The following is a 27,543-nucleotide window of genomic DNA, read 5'->3' on the forward strand; positions in this document are numbered from 1 at the left end:
GAGTTAGATCTTTCTCTCTTATTTAATGATCCTTATATTTAAACTGATGATTTCTATATGTAGTTTATAACAATATAAATGCTAAAGGTGAGCTATTTCCCTCTAAATACATTCCTAAATTTTTACATACACACCTTCATGGAAATAAAGATATTAGTACCATATATTCACAATATTTTTCATCCAAAAATCCACTTTTCTTTTTATCCCCACCCCCTTTCCAGTGCTGGGCATAAAACCCAAGGCCTCACACATGCTAGGTAAGTGCTCTACCACAGAACTACATCTCCATCCTGATTCAGGACTGGTATTTTTAACAGAACTTACCCAAGTAACAAGTTTGGCATAACTTGTGGTTACAAGCACAAGCTAAAAAGAACTCAAGTGCTTTACATTATTATTTTGAGCTTTGTTTATCAATTTATACTTTCACTGTTCTCTATCTCTACTGCTTGGCAAATATCAAGTGTGTTTTGTGTCATAAATAATTGTAAATATTGATTCCTTAGATTTCCTAGAAATTTTGTAGAATTTCTGGTAATTTTTCATGTAGCATTTTTCTCCATGGTTGCTCTGTATTTTGTAGGGAAGAAAGAAAGAAAGAGAAAGAAAGAGAGAGAGAGAAAAGAGAAAGAAAGAAAGAAAGAAAGAGAGAGAGAGAGAGAGAAAGACAAAAGAGAAAGAAAGAAAGAGAGAGAGAGAGAGAGGAAGGAAGGAAGGAAGGAAGGAAGGAAGGAAGGAAGGGAGGGAGGGAGGGAGGAAGGACAGGAGACCTTCCCTCATAAAAGCAGAAACGTACAGTTGAAGGAGAAGACCAGACAAAGGGAAGTTTTTATAAATTAGACGTAGGATTTGGTTTTGACTCAGTGGAAATGACAGCACTATTGCAACTTCTTGAGCAAGGAATTAATGAAGAATAATGAATGTTCAGGGAAGACAAAGCATTATATCTCCCCATTCAGTTAGTGTTTGAATTTCTTCCACAGTATCTTTCCCAGGTGGTTATCACCTGGCTTAAACAGGGGCAAGAATAGAGAACACAAATACATTGAAAGTCAGCTATTTTCTCTTTGAAACTCTTCCATTTGTGAGAATTCCTGTTTGTTTCTTATGGTTGAGCCTAACAACTCTCAACCACCAGTCTCAGTTCAAACCTCAGAAACCATACAGACACAACCTAGCTCTCTCACTTTGAACAGATACTCAAATATTTTGAACACAGTTGACTCCTTTTGACCTGCTTTTTCCCCAAAAAGAATCCCCAGCCCCTTCAACTCTACCTTACATAAATGGTTTTGAAGTACTATGCTTTGTCATCTTGAAGATTCTCTTCCAAACTGTCTCTAATTTGTCAAAGTCCCTCCTGGGGTTGGACACCCAGATCTGAACGTATATGTGAGGTGTGATAAGATTGATCAGCCAGGAGAAAGATGATCCTTTCATGGCTTTTGTCAACCAAAGCAAACTGATTGCATTTGCTTCCTCTCACAAAATGACAATATAGCTTAAAACCCTGAAGTCTTTCACATTTGCTACTGTTAAGTCCTACCATCCCATATCTATATTTCCTTTGAGGTCTGACCAACCCAATTTTACCAGTCATGTTTTGGATGTTATCTGCAAATTCAACAAATAAGTAAGCCTTCCACATTCTCATCCAAATTATTGAGAAATACGTTGAAAATTCTGTAGTGATTTTTCATGCACTAATCAGGTAGCCTTTGCATAAATAATTTTTAATCCACCTGCAGTTCACCAAACTGCCATCCTGTCTGCAAAACTGTCAGGAGGTTTTCATAAGTGGATTGCTTAAATTCAGAGGATGATGGCTATTACTAATGTTTATTGCATTTCTGTGTGCTGGCTATGATTCTGAGTGCTCTCTATTGTAGCCTCTACATATAATCCTTCCAACAACATTCTAAGGTAGGCACTTTCCTCACCAAACAATATAGACATATAAGTAGTTTGGTAATTTGCCTATGTCACACTGCTAGTAAAGAGGAGAGAATTCTGTCACTGGAGATCTGGCTCCTGAGCCTGTGACCTTCCTATGACACTCTTATGTTAAACAACAGAATAAGATCTGTCGTTTTCTGATGGTCTAGGAGAAGAAATGAGGTTGATTTCCATGGCTTGTCCTTAGGGAACCATGCGCCACGTGATTACTTCTTCCTTTTATAAAGCTTCAAACACAACTCTTTGAATAAGTCATTTAGTCATTGTAGAGTCTCGTCTAAGACCAATGCATAGTTTGCAAAAATCACAGCCCTGACCCTTAAAAAACTAAATATCAGATTTGCAGTTGCCAATCTCCTGGCTTGCCCCTCCTCTCCCACTACAGCCTCCCCTGAAAACTGCTTCGACAGGGGCACAAAGGCAAGGAGTGATCACCTGAGCCACCAGGCTCAGGTGTCACTCTGAAGACCTTTTTAAAAGATTTGTTTTTTTTTAAATTGATTCTTCTCTTCTTTCTAAAGATCACTCTTGTCAGATTTAAGAACCAAGTTGTGAGTTTATCAGTTTCCTTTTCTCGTTGTCATATTTGTTTATTTAAAACCTCAACCTTTTTCTAAAAATAAATTAAGGTATCTCTGTCATCTGTTGTCATTACACTATTCATCCATAATGACAGGGCTGTCTTTGCTTTTTTCCCTCTCTTTGCTCTAAAACTAACATGAAAATTGCTTTCATTGTTGTTATTCTTAGCATTATTCACAGGCTTCAGCCCTTCTGAATCTCAGTTTTCTTGGTATAATTTTTGTAGCCACATGCCACTTTTAAGTTTATCTGTGAAAATGTATTTTTTTCTCTAATCTTCTTCATATTTAAAAATTCTGAATGTGATCGATCATTTCTTATTGTCCTGAGAGGATTTAGGGGGACTTAGGGCATACCACACCTCATAAAATTCCTTCCATTTAGAATCCCAGGTCATATGATCAAACCTACATTTTTTTACAGACTCATACTGACATTTTCCTTTTTAAATGCTCATGAATCTTATGACTGGATATTGTGTCAGTCATTTCTTCACAAGGTTGCTATTATATTTATCGGTATTTTTTCTGTTGTTGGACATGACTTAATCCAGAATACTAATGACATTATACTCCTGAGTTTCTAAGAGTAGAAATGGTCAATAGGTGGAGATTGTTCGAATTCTGTACTTTTTTGCCAAACAAGACCTTCCAGCATATATCTAAACACTTGTAGTCTCTCTTGATCCTTTATCATCCCTCTGCTAGACCTATTTATTAGCTATGTCAGAAAGTCTTCTTGTGCCCTAATCTGTCCTGGCTTGCTGGAGTATATTGTTCCTCATTCCTGTGCCAAGATGCAGGAGACTAAATTTATGACCTCAGTTGTCCATAACAGGGTTAAAGTTCATGGATAATAATTGATCCTGAGATGTTAACATAAACAAACAAATATAAGATTCTTGGTGGGGATTTGGTGGAATTAATCACATAAATGCCCCCAGTGTCATTTTTATGGCATTTCTGATGTGTCCCCTGATATCCCACGATAAACCATAACAAAACATCTTATCAGACATTCTCTTCCCCTTTGAAACATTTCTGGTTTCAGTTTAGTGTCCTCTTATTACATTCTCTAAGTCCTCCTGGTCAAGCCATGCTTCCTAGTTTTGTGATGAACATTCATCCCTTGTCATTTCTGTAGCTGCAAGTCTGTGCTTCTGTACCTGAGCAGACATTGATGCTTGTTGTTATGAAAAGGCAGTGTGGCCAAGTGACAAAGAACTAAGATTCCAGAATCAGGCAACCTCAGCTCAAGCCCTGCATCTACAACTTAACTTGTGTTTGAGCAAGCTATGTATTTTCTCACAATGCATTTTTGCAACTATAAAAGAAAGATAATGATAAAGATTTTATTAGAAAAAATTTAGACAAAGTGTGTAAAACATTTAGCAAAGTGGTTGGCACATGATAGTCAATAAATTCTAGTGACCTTAGGAAAGAAAGAACTTCCTCTTTTAACCAAAAACAAATAATTTTACATAATTTCTTAATAATATTTAATAATAGTCACAATAAGCCAAAAGAGTTAACATTACAGGAAATTTCAAAAGAGGAACTTAAATTCCTGATGGGCCATGGTAGTTAAGCCACTGTCCAGAAAATTCATTTCATTCTTTGACATACTAGCAGCTAACCACTTACCTCTTATGCTCACACTTATTTCCAAAGTCCCAATGTTCTGGTAGAATAGACAAAAATATCATAGCTGTGGCCCCCAGCCTAACGCATTTTCATCAAAATGCCACAGTCTTCAGACACCTGGATGATGTCAGCCTAAACACAAGATTCACCTGAACAGCGAACAATGGGCAAGTTCACCTAACCTTGCCTTCACACCCCAAAGTGCCTGCTTTGGAAAGGCAGCATGACTACTGGTGGTGTCCATCACCAACACAGGATAAGTCTGTCTTCACTGAAAGCAGAGGGGAGTCTTCTCTGGTCAACTGTATTACTTGTGAATCTTCCTTGTTACCTATTATTCCCAGATCACAAGCTAGTGTCCTATAGGAGGAACCTAAGAAAGCAGGGCTTGAGAGATGAAGAAAAACCAGGAGACAAGTGCCCTAATCCAGACCTAATTCCATCAGAACTCAGACTACAATGGAGACAACCAGAAAATATAAGAAAAAAAAAACATAATCAATAGTGTTCAGGAACAATCTAGGCCTCAAGAGACTGATTATATGTGAAAAGAAAAGGTCACAGATAAATCCCAGGTTTGAAAGTTGAGAGTCCTAGGTCAAAGTTGAAGAAGGTAATGACCAGTTGACTTGGGTGAAGCACAATTAAGAACATAATTTGAGGAGTTAGAAGGAGATGGATGATCAAGAAGGCTGTTACCTAAAAAGAGGCGCCCCTCTGAGTCAGTCAGAGGATTATCTCTAGTGATAAGATGATATGCTGATATTCTAGAAAAAAGGAGCTGTTTGGTTTTTAATACTAATAACATTATTATTAAAAATAGCATATCTATTTTAAAATAAATGTATTTACTTAAGTAAAAGAATATTAATAATAGGGTGAAATGCAAATATGATAAAACAATTATGAAAATCATGCATAAGTAAAACAGTTGGAAAAGTCTCGGGGATTAACATAAATTTAAATGGATTATAAAGTTAAAAAGCTGCAAAGCTTATCCAGTCCTGATCATTGTGTAGTGATCACTGTAGACTTCCTTGAGGATAGGTAGTACTTGGAAGACTACTGGTCATTTTCTGGAAGAGCTAAGATTCCTTCTTCCCATGAAAATTTATCTTCTCTTCCCAAAATTGCAATTAGGGTTGAAACTAAGAGCTCTTAAGAGGGCTGGCAATATAGTTCAGTTGTAGAGAATTTGCCTAGCACATGTGAGGCCCTCTGTTCAATCCCCAGTGCCAGAAAGATAAATAAGTAAATAAATAAAGCCCTCAAAAAAAAAAAAAAAAATAGGCTGTCTTTTTTTAAAGAAACAATATGCACTATTGAGGCCCCTTTGCAGGGTGAACCCTGGCCCCATACCATAATCCTTGCCTGGGCCATTTGTTCACACTCGCACATCCTCAACTCTCCTGTTTACAACATAGTTTTTCACTTTTGAAGATACCTGCTTGGGGGCTTTTGATTTTTTTCCAGGCTGCCCATCTTCCGAAGGTTTGCTTGATTCCTCTGCAATTTGTGAAACCTCCTGTGATCTAAAGACCCCGCTTTCTCCTTCTGAGGCTTCCCATTCTGGTAAGTCCTCCTGTTCAATCTGGAAAACGCTCGACATATCTTTCAGAAGTTCCTCAAACATACTTTGCTGGAAAAAAGAAAAAGAGTAAAAGCACAAGAATGCTCTTTTTATTGGTCCTTCCAAAGTCTTCAATTGTGCAACATTTTCTATCTGACAACCAAATGAATACGAAAATGCATGTTTGTAATGTAGAAGAGGTGGTAATGCTTCCTCTACAAATTAAGAAAAATGTGAAGCCTAGCAAATTGTTTTCCCTGGCCTTTATCTCAGAAAATATACCAGTTCTACAGTTTTTATGCACAAACTCAGGAAATAACAAGATTCAGCTCTTACTCTGTCACCACCCAGCACTCACACAGTGTCAAGTCAGTATACCTTCCACAAAGGCACTGCAGACAGTTCTATTCATTATTCACTTGGCTCTTAAGTCAGCCTTGGGTCCACTGCCCAAACCTGAGGTTCTGAGAACCTGAGAAGTAGGCTTCCTGCTAGGTAGCTCCTCTTTCAGAGCTTAGCTTCGGTTCTAGGGAGAAAGTTAAGCCTGAGGCCTCAGGAGGACCATCAGATACCATAGATCCCTCCCATGCCCAGATGAAAATTTCTCACAAAATGTTACTCTTTGTGCTCTTCAAAAATGTCTCACTGTCTTATGTTTCTCATCAAATCCAAAGGAAATTATCTATATGACCACATTTGGGTAATAATTAATTTTAAACCAAGATTATTTGGGATTATGAAGCACACTGGCAGTTAAAATTCATGGCCTCAATTTAACAAATGATAATACTGGTCTGACTTACATAAAAGTCCTATTTACATAATAATTACTCAAAGATCAACTTTATCATTTTCTTCCTTGATGTATTCATTTGCTAATAAGTAAAATAAAGGATAAAAGATGCCATACAGTATCAAATACACTACATAAATTTCTTTGTTGTACAGAAGAGATACCTCAACCAAGAAGTTTAAGTTTGCAAAATGAGCTTTTATCTTGAGCCCGTGTTTTTATAAAGTTACAGGCAAGACTAAGAACTATTTAAGCAGATGGGACTAAATTCAAGTCCTGGGTCTGTCAATTAAAAGATGTTTGATCTTGGTGGACTGAAAATAACTCTTTTTTTAGTCTTATTTTCCCCATTGGCATAAAAAGGTTAATAAGACTCTTCATAAAAAGGCAAAGTAGATATGCTGAGGCAATAAACGTTAGCGACTCTGCTGCTGTATTTACTACCCATGATGAACTCACTCATTTTATGTTCCATAGCTCTGGGTATTGTTGACCATTCCCTTTCTTTTGAATTTCTATGCTCTTGGCTTCCTCCACACACTCTCCCAGGGTTATGGTTTGGGAGACTAAAGAAATGAATGTAACACCCACCAAATTAGAAAATGGAAGAAGAAAATCTTGAAAGGAGGGCAAATCCAGTTGTAGTTCCCCTTCTTCAGGACTCTGCCTGCTTCACCTCCTCTACAACGCCTTCCCTGATCCTATAACTCCTCTGTATGAGCATGTATCACATAACATTACAATTGCTTAGGCAATTGCTTAGGTGAGATATGAGTACTAGCTCATCTAATTTTAATACTCAGTACATCTGCATGAAATAAGAAATGTTGGTAACCCCATTTTATGGATAAGAAAACTGAGGCTTAAAGAAGTTATATAACTTGCCTAAAGTCATACTTTGAATAAGTAGCAAAGCTTTGTTTAAACTTAGACAATTTGATTCCAAAGTATACTCTATCTCTACCTGTTTCTCTTTCACTAACAGACTTAGTCATTCTAAAAATGTGGTCCACAGATTCCTGACAGTCTTTGAGACCCTTTCAAGAGGACTACAATATCAAAAGAACTTTCATAATATTAAGATGTTATCCACCTTTTTCACTGTCTTGAAATTTGCACAAATAATGGTAAAGCAGTAGTGGATAACATGGTGGACTAATGTATTAAATGATTAATACATGAGGTTACAAATATCATCCAGGGTAAAAGATTAGCTCAAAGAGCAAGATGGAGCAATGGATTTAATGTAAGGATATGCAACAAGTTCATATAGCAGGTTTCTGATTCCACATCACAACTAATCTTTAGGAAACCAGCACTTGTGAAATTTTGGTGCATTAACAAAGGAGAGTATCCATAATTATATTAGAAGGCTACTAAAATATGACTCCCTTTCCAATCTGCATGAGACCAGATTTGTTTAATATATTTCAGTCAAAATAACACAGTGTAAAAGATGAAATAGAGAAAAAGACATGAAAATCTAGCTCTCTGTTACAATCAGACATTAGATTCACAAAAAATGTAAGACAATACTACTCTTTGCACTCCTAAAAACTATTCTTTTATGTTAATGTGTTATGATTTAGGGCTGGCATATCATCCAAAGTCTCAAGTGTTCAGAAACTACCATTGCTAAATAGCTACTCGTGTTGCCACATGCTAAGCCTAAAGGCAGGGAATAAGATACAAAGGGGCGAAAGATATGGTCTCAACCAAAAGCATCTCAAACTCTAGTAAGTTCTATCATTTGAGGTGACTCTAACATTATAGGATCCATGGCTTTAGCAAAAAGATTCACATGCTTTATGAACATGATATATTATTAAAAAATGAAGTATGATCTCAGTTTTTGTGTATATGGGGTCTTTCAAAAACTGAAGGAGCTTGCCATTTAGTGATACCATTTTGTGAACCCTATGTAAAGGAACTAATCATCATGCCATCTTTTTCATTTAATTCTCAATTTTTGCATACAAGGAGATACATTTCATTCACAAGAAATATTGCTTTGAATACCACAAATATTTTGTCAATGAGGGCCAAAAAGGAAGCTTTATTTCTGAAACAAACCTGTCACCAACAGTCCACATTTCTCAACAACATTCTCCCCTTGTCAAATGCTTTTAACAGTTCTTCTACCTAACTCCAGATTAAAGTAATGCTTTCTTAGTTAATAACTTTTTAATTAATTCTCCAACTACATTCTATATCTGGATGGCTTTAAACCAGAAAAGCTGTTAAAAAACCTTTTTCTTCTTAAAAGAGTGTTGGGCCTTAGCACAAAAGGTCTATGATAGTCAGCCATAGTGAGCTGAGAACCAGGACTCCTTGCATAGTGTTGGATTAGGTATGCTTACACTTAAACATACTTATAAAATAACTTGAAGAAAATCTTTTAAAACTCTCTATATACACATTAAGCAACAAATACCTCTCCTTGGTTTATACCCAAAGGACTTAAAATCAGCATACTACAGTGACACAGTCACATCAATGATTATAGCAGCTCAATTCACAATAGCTAAACCACGGAACCAATCTAGGTGCCCTTCAACAGATGAATGGATATAGAAAATGTGGTATATACACACAATGGAATATTACTCGACCTTAAAGAAGGATGAAATTATGGCATTTGCTGGTAAATGGATGGAACTAGAGACTATCATGCTAAGTGAAATAAGCCAATCCCAAAACACAAAAGGCCCAATGTTTTCTCTGATATGCAGATGCTAACTCACAATAAGGGGCAGGTAGGGAAGAATAGAAGTACTTTAGATAGACCAAGGGGAATGAAGGGAAGGGAGGGGGAATGGGAATAGGAAAGATGGCAGAATGAATCAGACATTACTGTCCTATGTGCATATATGATTACATGACCAATGTAATTCTATATCAACCAGAATAATGAGAAGTTATATTCCATATATGTTTAACATGTCAAAATACATTCTACTATCATGCATAACTAATAAGAACAAATAGAAATATATATTAAAAAAAAAACAAGAAATAGGCTAATACTTTAGTATAGGCAAGGAGGATTTTTATGAAGCACTTTACCATTTGAGGTTCCTCAACACTTATCTGTAACTCTTCTTCTTCTTCCATCTCAAGTGTTTCTGCTTCCAACTGAACTGTTTCTGCTTCCATCTGAACTGTATCTGCTTGCAGCTGAGGTGTATTGAGGCACTCTTTTCCCATCAAAGAAATATCCTTGAAGGAAGAAGAGAAAACAAAGCAATTCCAATTTTAAAAATAATTTAAGTGCATTATTCAATATAGAAAAATATCATCTAATTAATACAATAAGTGAGAAATACATGAGAAAAGTACACACTACTCAATAACAACAATAAATGAAAAATATGGAAAAATATATTTTGTCTATTCTTTCAATTTATTGCCTTTTAGATTGTTGATCTCAATAGATTATTATTAGATTGAATAAGATAATTAGATATTATATCAGCTATTATAAAAATGCCCCCATTCAATCAAACACTGTAAAACACTGAACAAGAAAATTAAAATCAAAACTAAAATTTAATCTAACCAAGAGTAAAAAGGAATATGAATATATTTTAAACCTCACTGGTATCACTGTGAGTGTTATTTTTACCACTATTAATGCCAATTACAATGAAAATTCATTGCCAATAAGGGGTAATGATGGCAACACAGGGGTTACATTAACATCAGACACAGCAGTCTTCAAAACAAGGGATGTTAGCAAGGAGGAAGAGGATCACTTCACAACAACAAAAGGGTCAAGTAACTCAAGACTAACAATATGCACAAAGTGAAAACAGAAGTACACACAAATACTACTATAGTTAGACACTTCAAGCTTGCTCCAGAGACTTCACTCTTCATGACTGTACTAACTAGATTAAATAAATGTGAAAACCCATCAGTTAATTCTTTTTAGGTTTATAAATATATTATTAAAGTATAAAAACATAAAAATGATAAACTCCAAATTCAAAATACTGCTCACAACTGAGAAGGGAAGAAATTATGGGGAGGAAGTACAAAGGGAGTAGGTACTTTACTTGTAATTTTCTATTTGATTTAAGCAATATGAAGTAAATATGACAAAACATTGAATTTTGAAAAACCTGAAATTTGAAACATTTGAAATATTTCATAATAAAAATACCTTAAAGAAAATTTTCAACACATTTTAGGGGGCAATCTAATAGTAATGTTAAGAATAGCTAAAAAAAAAACTCAATACAGAAACATAAAACTTACCTCACTTTTGAACATAAATGCATAAACCCCAAATAACATATTTGTAAATAAATCCAAGTCACTTACCCAGAAATAATACATTTTGACAACGGGAAGTTTTCCCAGAATATGGATAATTCACTATTAATTTCTGATATGAAAAATTAATGAAAAGCTATATGATCTTCTAAACAAATGCTCGGAAAACTTATCAGTAAAATTCAATGCCCATTACTGAATAAAAAGAAACTACAAATAGAAGAAAACTTTCCTAATCCCACAAGAGATATCTACAGAACCCTGCACTAAACATTGTAATTCATAATGAGTAAGACCAGATCCAATGCAATAAGAAAAAAAAAAGGTGGAATAAAAATCATCAAAGAGAACAACAAAATGTCACTGTTAATAGATTATGTGACCTTATATTTGAGAAAAAGAAAATCAATTGAAAAGCTATCAGACCAAGGTAGAGGTTAAAAGAAAACTCAACAAATAAAAATTCACATAAGCAATAACCAGTTAGGATCACATTCCAAAAATAAAAATGAGCAGTCTAGAGGTATAACTCAGCAGTAAACCCCTTGCCTGGCATAGCACATGCATAACCAGGGTTTGATCCTAGCCCCCCTCAAAAAATAAATAAATATGGCTACATAAGAAAGGCCAAAGACAGTACATTGAACTAGGTTAAAATGGCTTGATAATAGCCAAAAACAGCCTTCCCGATTTTCCAATAATATAAGTATGAAGACAAAAGCAAATGAAAGCAAGTATTGGTCTAGCAAGTCCAATGCTTAGGCTTCTTCAAGGACAGTTTCTATTCATTGCTTTTTTCTTTGTATGGTCCATACTTATCATACTTACTTGTTTATTCACATGTGTCATAATTTATTTGTTGAAAAGTCTGTAGCAACCTAGAGAGCATTTATTCAGTAAAAATAAATGAATGTCATCAATAAACTTTTAGTTTAGTTTTGATTTTTTTTTTGCTCACCCTACTCCCATCCTATACTCCTGTAGCTCAGTAGTATCCTTGAAAAATAATGAGTAGAATAAATATTTTAGTGACTTTAGTCTGTACATGTACAGATTGATATGCATGCCCAGAACTGCACACATACTTAGAAAAGACAACAAGAGTCATAAATTTTCACCTCTGGCTGACCTTGATACTCTTGGCAAGCTGGAAGTGAAGGATAAAGCAGAGTTGTAAACTGCCCGCCTGAATATTGAAGGTATCTCTCTCAACAGACAGACAGACACACTCTCTCTCACACACACACACACACACACACACACACACACACACACACACACACCTTTTGACAAAGACTGAAAGGCATTAAAGGAAATCTACACAATCACTACTTGACCACTATGTTAAAAAAAATCCTTCAGTGGCCACACACAACAAAGAATACAGGTTTTACAGAAGTAGTTCAAGAAAGTCATTACAATTTTTTTCCTTTTATTGATTCCTTTTAGTTACATATATCATTAGGATTCATTTTGACATAATTATAAAAACTGGAATATAATTTGCTTTAATTCAGCCCCCAGTACTTCTTTCCCTCCCTTCCTCCCTCCCTCCCCCTGTTCTCTTCACTCTATTCCACTGATCTTTCTGCCATTTACTTTTTTTTTCATTGTGGATACACACGATGATGAGAGTCATCAATATACTGTGGTATATTCATATAAGTACATAGGAAAGTTATGTCAGATTCATTCCACTGTCCTTCACTTATCCCATCCCTCCTCCCCCACTCAATCCCCTTCATCTAATCCACGAATCTTTCTATTTTAATGAAAATTCCCCTTCTTTCTTTCTTCCTCCTTCCTTTCTCTCTCTCTTTCTCTCTCTCTCTCTCTCGCTCTCTCTCTCTCTCTCTCTCTTTCTGACTAGCTTCTGCATATCACAGAATATATTTGGCCTTTGAGTTTTTAGGTCTGCCTTATTTCACTTAACATGATAGTCTCCAGTTCCATCCATTTACCAGCAAATGCCATAATTTCATTCTTCTTTACGGCTGAGTAATGCTCATTGTGTAGATGTACCACATTTTCTTTATCCATTCACCTATTGAAAGGCACCTAGGTTGACTTTTGTGAATTGTGCTGCTATAAATATTAATATAGCTGTATCCCTATAGTATGCTGATTTTAGATTTTGGGGATATATACCAAGGAATGGACTAGTTGGGTCATATGGTGGTTCCAGTCCTAGTTTTTTGAGAAATTTTCATACTGCAGAGTGGCTGCACTAATTTGCAGTCCCACCAACAATATATGAGTGTACCTTTTTCCCCACATCCTCACCAACACTTAATATTATTTGTATTCCTGATTATTGCCATTCTGACTGGAGTGAGATGAAATCTTAGAGTAGTTTTGATTTGCATATCCTTAATTGCCAGAGATGTTGAACATTTTTTCATATATTTGTTGATAGATTGTATTTCTTCTTTTGAGAAGTGTTGTTTAGTTTTTATGCCCATTTATCAATTGGGTTATTTGTTAAGTTTTTTGAGTTCTTCATCTATTCTTGATATTAATGCCCTATCTGAGGAACAGATGGGAAAGATCTTCGCCCATTCTGTAGGCTCTCTCTTTATGCTCTTGTTTCATTTGCTCCATAGAAGCTTTAAACTGATGCCATGCTACTTGTTGATTTTTTGTTTTATTTCTTGTGCTTTAGGAGTCTTGTTAATGAATTGGTTCCTGTATCTACATGTTGGAGTGTTGGGCCTATATTTTCTTCTAGAAGTTGCAGAGTTTCTGATCAAATTCCACTTTGAGTTGACTTTTGGTCAAGGTGAGAGATAAGGATTAAATTTCAATCTTCTCTGTATGGATTTCCAGTTTTCCCAGCACCATTTGTTTAAAACCATTTGTTTAAAAAGGCTATTATTTTCTCCAATGTGTGTTTATATGGTGCCTTTGTCTAGTATGAGACAACTGTATTTATGTGGGCTTGTCTCTGTATCTTTTATTCTATTCCATTAGTCTTCATGCCTGTTTTCGTGCCAGTACCATATTGTTTTTGATTTATCTTTTTTTTTTTTTTTTTTTTTGAGGCGGGGAGGAGGTTAATCAGGGATTAAACTCAGGGGCACTTGACCACTGAGCCACATCCCCAACCTTATTTTGTATTTTGTTTAACAACAGGGTCTCACTGAGTTGCTTTAACACCTCACCATTGCTGAAGTTGGCTTTGAACTCATGATACTCCTGCCTGAGCCTCCCAAACTGCTGAGATTACAGGTATGCACCACCATGACCAGCCCTATATTTTTAATGACAATAAAAAACAACATGACTCAACAATAACAAACCTGCAAAGAAAGGAGATCTGATTTCCACAGTTATCGCATTATATTATTTAAAATTTCCAGCTGACAACAACAAAAAATTATGAGACAAGCAAAGAAATGAAAAGGTAAGGCTTAATACAGGAAACAAAGCAATCAATAGAAACCATCGCTAAAGAAACCAAGATGTTGGATTTACTAGACAAATACTTTAAGTGACCTATATTAAATGTGTTCAAAGAACCAAAGGAGACCATGTCTAAAGAATTGAAAATAGTTGTAAGAATAATGTCACACAAAATAGAGAATAAAGAGAGTCATACTACCCAATAGATGGGGCTTTAGAAATGATTACAAGGTTAAAGATGATCCATAAACCTATCCTGTTCACAAATATCTAAACTGAACAGGAGGTACTCAGATAATGACAAGTAAAAAGAAGACAAAAACGTTTGCCCATCTGAAAGAATACTGAAGAACCACTGAAGAATAAAGGAGCAGAGATGATGACCTGAAATCTCAAAGGAATAGATTTTAAACTGTGTCATATGTTCAAAAGATGCAAGCAGATAAAAATTCTGCCAAAAACATAGTGAATTCCATGCAAAATAGACAAAGTAGACTGAAAACAAAAAAATAAGATGACAACGAAACTTACATTGAATGAAACAGGAAACTTAGAAAAATACTAAGATAATAATATTAAAATATTTACATATTTTTAATTTTTATTGGTGTGTTAAAATTACACCAAATAGAGGGATTCCCCATGCTATATTCATACATGTACACAATTTGATCACTGAAATTCTCCAGTACTTTCCCTTTCCCTCTGCTCCTCCCTTCCCCTGATACACTTGCTCTACTCTACTGATCATAATTATTTTAATTAATAATTATCATTATTTTAATTAGTGCACTATAATTTTACATAAATGGGATTCATTGTGGTATATTTGTACATGGATGTAGTTTATTAAATATATATGTAAAAGCAGAGTTTTTATTACATTAATAAGGAAGATGAAATCAGGAGGTAGATGAAAATTAATAAGATACTCCAAAATATAAAGGAAAATCAGGAAAAGATGAAATTTGTGCAAAAGTTTTCTGTACTATCTTTGTAACTTTCCTATAAATCTAAAATTATTCCAAAATCTAATAAAAAGTACTAAAGAATATAAAAATAAAATTTTAAAAATTATGAGAGTCAGAGGGAAGACATGGGAAGATAAGATTAAGGTGAGAAAATAGATTATATTGGGAATAATTAATGATTCTTGAACAAAGTAAATGAAAAACAAGTGAAAGTCAATAACTTGACAGAGAAACATCTAATAGATTTTTAAAAGAGTAGGTAAGTTAAAAGAGTTTGTGTTGTGGTTTTCCAGAAAAATTCAGGGAAAATAAAAGCATATCTAAACATATTTTCTAAAACTTTTAACTAGAAACATAACAAGTATCTGGATATCTGAATTTGTGCCCAAGAAAAAGTATTAGTCATATTCCGGAAACAAATGATAACTTGGTGGACAGAGCTCCCAAAGGTTTATTTGGGCAAATGCAAAGAGTTTCAGGAAGATACAGTGGAGAGCCAAGGTGGAGTTCAAAGACAGCAGAATCTGTCTAAGACACTGGGTTCTGGTTCTCAGAAATTTATACAGGCAAGATCTAAAGGAATACTTTTCACAGGGGACTCCATTAGACTGAGAATCACAAAAAGAAGTCCTTGACAATGAGCCTACAGCAAGTAGAAAACAGGGACATCCCCTCCACTTGCCTCAGAATGCTGCCTGTCTCCTTTGCAGTGAGAATCACAACATACTCAGTTCAGAAAATTCACAACACAAACTGACCTTCCACAAAAAAATATTTAAAGGGGAAATAAGGGCCCAAACCTGAAAGTTACAATATTTAAATAGAGATGGTATGCAATGAAACCATAAACATAAGTAATCATCTAAATAATTTTTACACAATTCATAAAAGCAAATACAAATGTCAGGAGCCACATTTAAAAAGACATATAGGTCCCAAAAAACCAAAGGCAGAATGTTTTCTCTGATGAGTAGATGCTGATACATTAGTGGGGTGCAGGGGAAGAATGGAGGAACTTTGGATTGTGTAGAGGGAAATGAGGGGAGGGGCGGGGGCAAGGGGAAGGAAAGACGGTGGAATGAGACATTATTACCCTATGTACACGTATGATTGCATGAATAATGTGACTCTACATTGTGTACAACCAGAGAGTTGTACTACATTTGTGTACAACAAATCAAAACACATTCTGCTGTCATGTATGACTAAATAGAACAAACAATAAAAAATTTAAAATTTAAAAAATTTTTTAAAAGACGTATATGGCTGGGGATATTGCTCAGTGATAGAGCAATTGCCTAGCATGTGCGATGCTATTCAATTCACAGCAACATACAGACACACACACACACACACACACACACACAAAGACATGTAAACTACTAAAACTGCTCAAAAATAAAAAATTTAATCAGACCTATGACAAGAGATTGAATCACTAATTGAAAGCCTTCCAAAAAGCAAAGTGCAGAACCAGATAGATTTACTGGTGAATGCTACCAAACATTTAAAAAATTAATACCAAGTCCATTATATTGAATGCAAAAAGTAAATTGCATACAACATAATTCTATCTCTATAAAAACAATGCAAAAAACTAATTAACACAATTCCTCAAATATTACCACAAACAGAAAGGAACACTTCCTAACTCATTCTAACTCATTCTATGAGGCCAGCAAAACACTGAGGCCAAAGCCAGAGAGAGACATATAACAAATAAAGAAAATGCTAGATTATTTCTCTTATGAATACAAATGCAAAAATCCCCAATAAATACTAACAAATAGAAACAAAATGGGAATTTATCCAAGGAATGCAAGGATGGTTCAACATACAAAAATCAGTGATTGTAATATATCACAATAACAGAATGAAAGAAAAAACAAAAGCACATGATTGCCTCTATTAACTCAGAAAAAGGATTTGACGAAATCACTCAAAAAAACTGGGAATAGAAGGACACTTTCTCTGCCCACAAAGGACATGTATGAAAAACCTAAAGCTAACATAATCAATGGAACAAGACTGAAAGCTTTTCCCTAATATCAGGAACATGACAAGAATGTGCAGTTTCACTACTTCTACTCAACATACTTTGGAAGTTCTATTCAGAACTTAAACAAGAAAAAGAAATTAAATGCATGCAAAGAACATACAAAATTATATTTATTCATAAATGACATGATCAGATAGGCACAAACCTGTAATTCCAGCTGCTCAGGAAGCTGAGGCAGGAGGATTGCAAGTTCAAAGCCAGCCTCAGCAAAAGTGAGGTACTAAGCAACTCAGTGAGACCCTGTCTCTAAATAAAATAGAAAATAAGGTCAGGGATGTGGCTCAGTGGTCGAGTGCCCCTGAGTTCAATCTTCAGTACTCACCCCCTAAAAAAAGAAAAGAAAAAGAAATGACATGATCACATATAGAAAAAATAATTAAAAATGCTAAAATCCAAAAACAAAACTATTAGAGCTATAATAAATTAATTTGCCAAAGTTGTGGAGTACAAGATTAGTATATAAACATCAGTCGTATTTCCATATACTTGCAATGAAATATCTGAAAATGAGATTAAGAAAGACTATTCCATTTACAATCACATTGATGAGAATAAAACTTAGGGATAAATTTAGCCAAAGAGCAACAAAACTTGTACAAAATTAAAGAAGATCTAAATGAAAAGAAAGACATCCTATGAATATCCATGGATTTGATACTTAATATTCTTAAGGTGGCAGGACTCCTCAAACTGATTTACCTTATCATATCAATCAAAGTCCCAAGGACCTTGTTTATAGAAATAGAAAAGCTGATCCTAAAATTCTTGTGGAATTCAAGGGACTCCAAATAGGCAACACAGTCTGGAAAAGGAAAAATAGAGTTGAAGGTATCACACTTTCCTACTTCAAAAGTTACTATCAAGCTACAGTAATCAAAACAGTGTAGAACAAGGATAAGGTTAGACATCTGGATCAATGCAAGTGAAATTAAGAGTCCAGAAATAAACCCATCCAACTATGACCAACTGATGTTGACAAGGATGGCAAGACCATTCAATATGCAATATTCTCTCCAAATATTGCCAGGACAACTAGATATCAACATATAAAAGAATGAAATTGAACTCTTATCTCACCTAATATACAAAAATTAACTCAAAATGGACCAAGTTCCTAAATGAAAGAACTACAAACAATAAAATTCTTTTTTAAAAAATGATCTTGGATTTGGCAAACAATTCTTAGAAATGACACCAAAGTACAAGCAATTTAAAAAAATAAATTTCATGTCATCAAAATTTAAAACTTCTATGCATAAAGGGACATTATCAAGAAAGTGAAAATACAATCTGCAGAATGGTAAAAGGTATTTGCAAGTCATTTATCTGAAAAGGGTCTAGTATGAAGAATATATAAAGAATTCTTAGAACTTAAAAAAAAAAAAAGACAAAATTTTTCTTTTTTGAGAGGTGGGATACCAGGGATCCCTAGCCCTATTTTAAATTTTTTACTTTGGTACAGGGTCTCCTTAGTTGCTTAGGGCCTCACTAAATTTGAGACTTGTTTTGAATTTGCAATCCTCCTGCCTCAGTCTCCCAAATCACTGGGATTACAGCCCCCCACCCCCACCCCACAAGCTGGGGATTGAACCCAGGAGGACCTTAGGCATGCAGGGCAAGCACTCTACCAACTGAGCTAAATCCTCAGCCCAATAGTAGGTTTTAAGGTAGGACAAGGAGAAGAAGGATTCAAAGTGGCCTAATCACTCAGCTTGAGAATTTCCCTCCCTCCCTCTTCCTAACCATTGTAACTGACTTTGCCACCTGACTTTCTCTGATCTTGGTCCTGTTACCAATCATTCTTTAGTATCAATGACTTCAGCATTTCAAATACAAACATTTCTCATACAAACAAAAGCAAGTTTTTCTTCTCAGAATCACTTGCCCTCATTAAATCACCATGTGACAGAAAATCTTTCCTTTTGCACATTCTCAACAGTAATAAGCAATAATATTCTGCGGCAAAGATACAGGGAAGATCAGTGGAATAGAAGGAGAAGAGGGAAGGAAAAGGCATAAGGAAGAGAAGCAAATATGGAATGAATTTAACAAATCGCATTATATGCATGTATGAATATACCACAGGGAATTTCACTTTTATGAATATGTAGAAAGTACCAATCAAAAATAAATAAATAAATAAATAAATAAGCAAAAGATCAGTAGAGTAGAGAAAAAGGAAGAAGGGAATGAAGAGGAGAGGGAAAAGAGAAGAACAGGGACTGAAATCAAATTCCATGCATATATGATTTTGTCAAAATGAACCCAACTACTATGTAAAACTATAATGCTCTTTAAAAATAAAATAATAATATTATTTTGCAAGCGGTGTAACTCTCTGCTTCAGAAAATCCTGTGATCTATTTGGTTAAAGTTAGAAAGAAATTACAGAAAAGAAATCAAGAAAATAAATCTTGATCTCTGTATAATTTAAAAAAGAAAAACTGGGCAAAGGATTTGAGCACACATTTCTCCAAAGAAGATATATGAAAGTCAACACTCACATAAAAAGATGTTCAAAATATCTTTAGCCATTAGGAAAACAGAAATCAAAATCATAATGAAGTACCACTTCATACCCACTAAGATGGCTGTAATAAACAATAAAAATAGAAGTAAAAAGCAGAAGGTAAGAGCTGATGAGGATGTAGAGAAATCAGAAGCCTCATACACTCCTTGTACAAATAAAATATGATGCAGCCATTGTGGAAATGTTGGTAGTTTCTCAAAAACTTAAGCATACAATTACCACATGACCTGTCATTCATGTGCCCCAAAGAATTGCAGGTATGCAAACAGCTATTTGGACATGGACATTCATAGCAGCACCATTCACAATAGTCAAAAGGTGGAAACAATGCAAATGTCCATCAATTGATAAATAAAATGCAGTATATACATACAATGGAATATTATTAAAGTCAAAAAATGAAGAACTGCTAGATGCTACAATGTGGATGAATCTCAAAAACACTATGCTATTTGAGAGAAGACAGATACCAAGGTCATTTATTGTATGTTTCTATATATACAAATCCATAATAGATAATAGAGACAAAAAGCCAACAAGTAGTGGCTGAAGTGCTTGGAGGAAGGGAAGTGGGGCAGTGACTGCTTAATGTGTACGGAGTATCCTTTTGGGGTGATGAAATGATTTGGGAACTAGACAAATTGATTACTGTTCAACATTGTAAATGTTGATGCCCTTGAATTGTACACTTCAAGATGGTTAATTTCATGTTATGTGAAGTTCACCTCCATGTTCAAAAAGTGCTTGGGTATAATAAGCACTTGGAAAGAGTAGAAATACTATAAATGGCATTTCCCTGCTCCTTTGACATTTTTAAGATAGCAGTAAAATTTGTACTTGTTAAAATAAATTGTCCAGTAACAAAAGGATTTATTTTTGTTCATTGTGTTCATTTTGTATTCTAATAAATCCAGAGAAATAAAGTTCACATTGACATTTTTAAAAGGCATATAATGTAAATAATGGTGATTTATTGACCACAATAATTTTGTTAGTATTGGATGTAAATTTTAATAATGAAGACATACAAACATGTGGCTATAACAAGTGAGAGTAAAAAAATGTGCTTCATTCAACATTAAGAAATTCATTAATTTACAAGTGAAATTAAAATATATAATCATCTTCATGGTACTCTTAAGTGAAAATCACATGGAAAGAAGTATGACAAAGTGGTTGAAATCTTGACTCAGTCAATCTCAGGACAATCTCAAGTAAATTCTTCAATCTTTCAGGGGTTCAGTATTGTAAAATAGGGATAAGAATGGCACATACCTTACATGTTTATTATGAAGATTAAATGAGAAAATATGTGCAAGAAGGAAATGTCATATATAATAATAGCCATTATTATTCACATTAAAACAAAAAACAAAATAAGGATATCTTTTGTCACTCATAATTTGATGTTAAACTGTAAAATATGGATATGAAACAAATAAAACAACTAAAAATGTATTAACTACTACTGTTATTTGAAGAATCTATGACTAGATGCCTAGAAACTACAAAATAACCCTAGAAAATTGTTAGAAATAAGACATAAAATTGGTTATTAGGGGCTGGGGTCATGGCTCAGTGGTAGAGTGCTTGCCTAGCACATGTGATACACTGGGTTCGATTCTCAGTACCACATAAAAATAAATAAACAAAACGGAGTTATTTAAAAGATATTTTTAAAAAGAAAATTAGTTACTAAAAGCCAAATTTGACACTTTGAAAAAATGAGAAAAGTAGCAATATTACAAAAGCAATCAAAATTGAAAGTAACAAAACACTGCTTTAAGAAATATGGGGAAAAAAACTAAAAAATTAGAGACATGAAAATTGACTTGAATAAAAATCTTGGATTTGAGTTAAAAAGAAACTTTTTAAGAAATACAATTAATATTTTCTCTAACTTGCATTACTCTATCTTATCTTCCTGAGTCATAAAGTATAACTACTAGTATAGTTCCTCGTCTTCCAGAGGGTCTGACAAAGTGTTGAACAAATTTCAAAATTACATAAATAACTGAAAATGTACAAAGCTGGGAACAGATCAGCTTCACAGTTCTGTATACACTTTTCATGTGTCTCACAGAGAAGTTTCCACTTGTGGCACCTTAGTACCCAAAAATGTCAGAGCTGGAAGGCACTTAAAAGATCAGAAAAACCTGAAAGAAGCCCAAATTTCACAGGCACTGAAACCAAAGCTTTGAGCCAAAGGGTGCCATGTAGTATTCAAAACAAACACAGCACATGGTCTTTCACCTAGACTGCTCAGAGCAGACCGACCAGCAACAGAAGCAGCAGTGTTCCTCCAGCCTGTTAGGCAGACCTGGCAGAAGGAGAGCAGCTCCCCACAACACCCAGACATGCAATCCAGCTTATGCCCAGAGATACCAGGCTTGATGACATGGGCCAGAAGAGTATTTCTAACAGGTACCCTTTTGTGGTTTCATCAGCACTTTCTCAAGGTGCACTTCCTTTAAATAACTTAGTATGAAGTTCAAGTTTCAAAAGAAGGAAGCAACAGACATTTTATGACCCTAAACAAAAACTTGTCTGCACAAGTTAACTTTCTGGAGAAACTGCCCTGATTTGCATTGACTTTCCCTTGCTTCCTGCAGGCAAAACCCAGATGGTATTGGCCTATAGAATTCTGCTTACAGGCACAAGAATGTGTTAAGGCTGTTTTGCATTTATTCTTCTATCTTCATTTTTTTTTCTACTTAAACATTTTATATGATTGTTCTGGATGACTGGACCCTCAATTCAGTAAAACTGTCAATTCTGAAAAATGTGATTTCAAAGAAAACAATTTGAACGGCTGCCATATAAATTTAAGCATCAAAATTGCTATAGGCACTTTCTATAACTAAATATGTATAGGACTTTGCACAAAGTCCTAGCGAAATATAGTCCATTACTTTAGCTTGTTCAAAAAATAGGATATTTGCAGAAACACCAAATCACTGCATTTCAAGTAATATTTTTAGTTTTCATAATATCACTTCTCTGACAAGTGCCTTTTACCACAAAACTATAAGGTGTTTTTAGAAAAAGTAAATAAATAAATTGTTGAGATTTTCATGAAAAAACGTGTTTCAACCAGGTCATCTCAAACAGAAGTATTCAAAATATTTCCAGAACATGATAGAGTCCATCACTGGACAATGCAGAATTCTTTTACCCCTTGACATCCATACTCAGAAGGAAAGTCCAGACTTTTTGTTTCAGAAACCTAAAGAGATATTTGAGTTAGGGCCTGCCTCTAAGTTATAGCACCTACCTTCTCAGATATGATACTCCTTAGAATTAAGTGCCAACTATTACACGAATTACACTCAATGAGTTATGTGAGCAACACTATGCGATAGCACTTCAGGACTAGGACTCCAAGAGAAACATAAGAATATAAAGCAAGTCTTTCCCTTAGATGGAAATAACAAACTAGAAATGTTTTTCATAATGCAAAGCAGTATATTTAATCAAGCATAATTATTATGCCAGGCTTCAAGCTCAGTAAGGGTCCAGATGAAGTTAAGAATTTAAACATCAGAATACGCACCAGTTCCAAATTGTGCCATTGAAAAACAAGTTTGAGGCACAGCTGGGTTTTGCAGGGAGGAAGAGGGAGAGGGATATAGGAATAGGGGAACATAGTTCTTAATATCTTTAATATATAAGATCGGCTAAAAATATTTATGTCTGTTTATTTATGTTTGTTTATTTAGTTGGTAAGATTTATAGAACTGAAATTTTCAAGACACGAACTGAGAAAGGATGAAAACATATTTCTATTTTCTCAAATGATACTAAATCTGAAAGTTCTGGTTTGGGTTCTTAAGCCAAATTACAAATTCAATTAATTTTCTTCAGAGTTTTCTATTGCAAAACCATGTAAAATGTTAACTAAAAATTCAACAAATTAAAACACATCTAGGGCTGGTGTTGTGGATCAGTGGTAGAGCACTTGCCTGGAATATGTGAGGCCCTGGGTTCAATACTCAGCACCACATATAAATAAATAAATAAAATAAAGGTCCATTGACAACTAAAAAATTATTTAAAAAAAAAAAATATCTAATCTACCCTGATGTTCAACAAAAACATTTGTAATACCACCTTGCAGATCTTATTACAAAAACTCAGGTAGCCATCATCCAAGATGATCCCCAGTGATTCCCAACTCTCAGTCACTTTCTTAGTGAACAGTAGTTTTTTTTTTTTTTTTTTTTTTTTTTTTTTTTAGTGAACAGTATTATCAGTAAGAGATAGTAGAAATGACCACTTGTGGCTGTCATAAAACATGGCAACTCCACCTTGCTCTCTCTTAAATCACTCGGTCTGTGAGAAGCCATCTGTCATACAGGAGAACACTCAAACATTCCTGTGACGAGAGCCACATGGTAAGGAACCGGAAGTCTCCCAAAAACTTTTACCATTATTCAGTCTGGTGACTGAAAAATCCTGGAAGAGGATCCTTTATCCATAATCAAGTTTTCAAAGAGCAGCCCCAGACAAGACCTCACCACATTCTAAGTAAGGCCTGAGGCCAGGATCATACAGCTAAGCTGCTCCTGAGCTCCTGACCCATCAAAACTGTGTGAAATAATAAATGTTCACAGCTTTAAGTTGCTAAGTTTTGGGGTGATTTGTTTCACAGACGTACATAACCAAAAAGGGCTCTAAAATTAAAATTCTAACTCCAGATATTTTGTGACATTTCTTAGAGATCTCAAAATCACATAACAATTCTTATTTTTTAGGTAAGAACATTTTTCCTTCCTTGTCACCTATCATGACCTTATTTTTCTTAGTCATAAACAAATATATATACACACTAACTATATAGTGTATGTAGGATATGTAGAGAGTGATTATATATACACATATCTTTAGAAACTTCATTAAAAGTAGTTTGTGCTAGATTCTTAAGGAAAACAAGTAAACAAGTACATGTGTTAGTACAATATACTGAGTGAAATTTAATACAACCTCCTTTGTCCCACACAATTATCTCATAAGTCATGGATATTTTTTTTTTCAGTGCTGAGGTTCAAACCCAGGGCCTATTTCATACCAGGCAAACATTTTAGAACTGAATTATACCCCCCAACCTCTGAAATCTTATCATTTAACATTTCATTACATCTGTTATCACCTTTAAAAAAACACATTCCATGCACCATCACTTCAATAACTGCAAAAACTACGGAATCAGAGAGAATTAATAAGCTTACTAGAAGAAATATGTTATAAACCCAAGAACATGGTCTTTGTACTACTATTACAAAAAAACCAATGAAGGAAATATATATATATATACTATATATATATGTAATGACATTCAATCTATGTTTACATTTTAAACAATGTATATACCTTAGTTAAAATGAAAAATAATTAATAAATATTATCCATAAAAGATAATTAATAATCAGGCTTCATTACCTCTTCTCCATACTAAATTCTATCTTCTCCAAGCTTTTTTAATATGAAGTCAAGAGAATAAGTGATAAATTGTCAGAAAAATTCACAAAAATATTCTCTTAGGTCTCCTACCATCACAAATGATTTAATAATGTAAATAAATAGTTCAATAATAAAATTCAGAGCTCCAAGAGTAAGCATATTTTTATTTATATCACTCAACAAATATTTATTTATAGAGTAAATAAGCACAAGGAATTATATGAGATGATTCAAAGGATAAAAACACAAAAGAGAAATAATCTTGCCTCCAGGTTGTTTATGGTCTTATATAACAAATTCAACTTTCATTTAATCCATCCTTCCAAAAATAAAAAGACAAATAAGACTCATTTTGGTCACTTACATAATCACAGCCTACATGAACTTATATACTGGTGTGTAAATAATAATAATCCATGTCCACTGTGGTTTGTATATGATTTAAGTATGTTTCCAAGGAATCATGGGTTAAAATTCAATCCCTATTGTGAGGTCTTAAAGGAAACAATCCAGTAATGGTTTTTAGAAATGGGGCCTTTAGAAGATGATTATTAGGTTTAGAAAAATTCATCAGGGTTGAATCCCCATAACTGAATATTGGTAACTTTATAAGAGAAAGAGAGTCCAGAAAAGACAGTACACACAAGCACACCCAGATGCAGCCACTCAACCTTAGATCTCTAGAGCCTAACCAAAATAAACCTCTTTTCTTTAAAAGTTACCAGTCTTCTGGTTGAGCACCTAATAACACAAAATAGACAAATACAATGTCATAATAAAGGAACAAAGTAAATTTGTACCCAGGAGTTGGGGTGAGGAGAGGTCAGATTAAATAGAGCTACAATAGAAAGTAACACTTCTTCAAAAGGGTTCTTAAGAGAAAGGTCAGAATGAAGTGTGTCTAGTGGAGACAGAAAAGGCATTCCAGGTAGAGAAAGACTCCTTGGACAGATTTCAGGTCCTTTCTTTCTCCTGGGCAGAGTCACATATGCCACTTACTGCAATTAAATAGGGTTAAGATAGAGGGTATCTTCACATTGGCTCCCTCACTCCTTATCCCAGGTTCTTCTTCCAAGGAGTGGGAATGAGCCCTATGGTTGTGTGTACTTGGTTCTCCAAGATGGTTTTGCTCACAGCAGGATTCTAATTCAAAAGGGAAATAGCTCTGCTCATTTGGTTTACGTAAAGTTGTGAGAACTTGCATTATATTATCTATGCCCTTAATTTCCTTCCTCCCACCTTGCTAATTTCTGAAACAAGAAATCTAATCTCTGGACAGAAGCAATGAGTTTATTTGAGTTATCAAGAGAGATAGCCAGGGTTCTCAGCTGGGAGCATCAGAAAGACTCTTGCCATGCAGGAGGCACTGAAAGGCTGTCAAGATCCATAGAATCAATGAGGAAAAAAAAAACAAAGTGACAGGTCCAAGAAGCAGGAAGCATCCCATCAGTCTTTTAGCAAAACTAGACTTGCCAGTCATTCTCATGATGCATGACTCAGAACAATCCCTACTGTCCCTTTCATAAACAGCTATGGTATGTTCAGGAAATGTGAGGGGCCCAGTGGATGGCTAGTGTGGTCAATTAGAATACTGGCTTGATTTTTCTCCTCTCAATCTATCCACTCCTCCTTCTATGCAACTTTGCAGTTTTCCCAGCAAGAGACAAGGTTTATTTTCCTGTCTTCTGACTCTGGATGTATCCACATGGGTTGTGTTAACCAGTAAGATGAAACAGAAGCAATGATGTACCAGTTCTGAGTCTGGGGCTCAAGAGATTCTCCACATTTTTCTCTTGAACTTTCTGCTGCCATCATGAGAAATCCTGGTCAAATTATTGGTTCCAAAGGAGAAATACGCATGGATGTGTATGACCTAGATGTTGGTCCCAGAGGGGAGACATATTGAACAAAGCTAACCCCAGCTGAGGTTTCCAGCCAGAATAGAGTCCTCATCTGATCCACAGACAGCTGGACAAGTCAAATGGCCAAGAGATGCATAAGCAAGTCTAGCATAGATTAACTGACTAGCTAATTCATAGATGTAAGAGACACAATATTGTGATAAGCCTCTAGGTTGTGGGAGTTGTTTTGTTACACAGCACTGGCTGACTGAAACAACTAGTGAATAAAAGCAGAAGGCAAAATAATACAGTGATGCTAATAAAGTCAAATTATAAAGGACCCTTGTTCTATCTGTGGTTGGATTCTACCCTATAGTCAATAGAGACCATTCCAATTTGGGGTGAGAAAATAAATTAACATGAGTGTCTGATGAATAAACTTTGGTAGGGGTAAG

General features: G+C 34.8%; 1 protein-coding gene across 2 annotated transcripts in view; it reads right to left on the minus strand.

Moving 5' to 3' along the window:
- TTC6 (tetratricopeptide repeat domain 6) overlaps window positions 1-27,543 on the minus strand; it is a 204,643-nt gene that overhangs the window by 153,302 nt on the left and 23,798 nt on the right. Inside the window, exons 2-3 of one of the 2 annotated variants that reach the window (XM_079119380.1) lie at window positions 9,614-9,766; window positions 5,629-5,823 (exon numbers count right to left, since the gene is read on the minus strand). In XM_079119380.1, the coding sequence (XP_078975506.1) occupies window positions 5,629-5,823; window positions 9,614-9,766 (348 nt within the window). Of the gene's footprint in view, window positions 1-5,628; window positions 5,824-9,613; window positions 9,767-27,543 lie in introns of those variants that run through there. The other variant, XM_079119381.1, reaches the window with a different exon arrangement.

Source organism: Sciurus vulgaris (genome assembly GCF_902686455.1).
Source record: "Sciurus vulgaris genome assembly, chromosome: 2".
Taxonomy (NCBI): domain Eukaryota; kingdom Metazoa; phylum Chordata; class Mammalia; order Rodentia; family Sciuridae; genus Sciurus; species Sciurus vulgaris.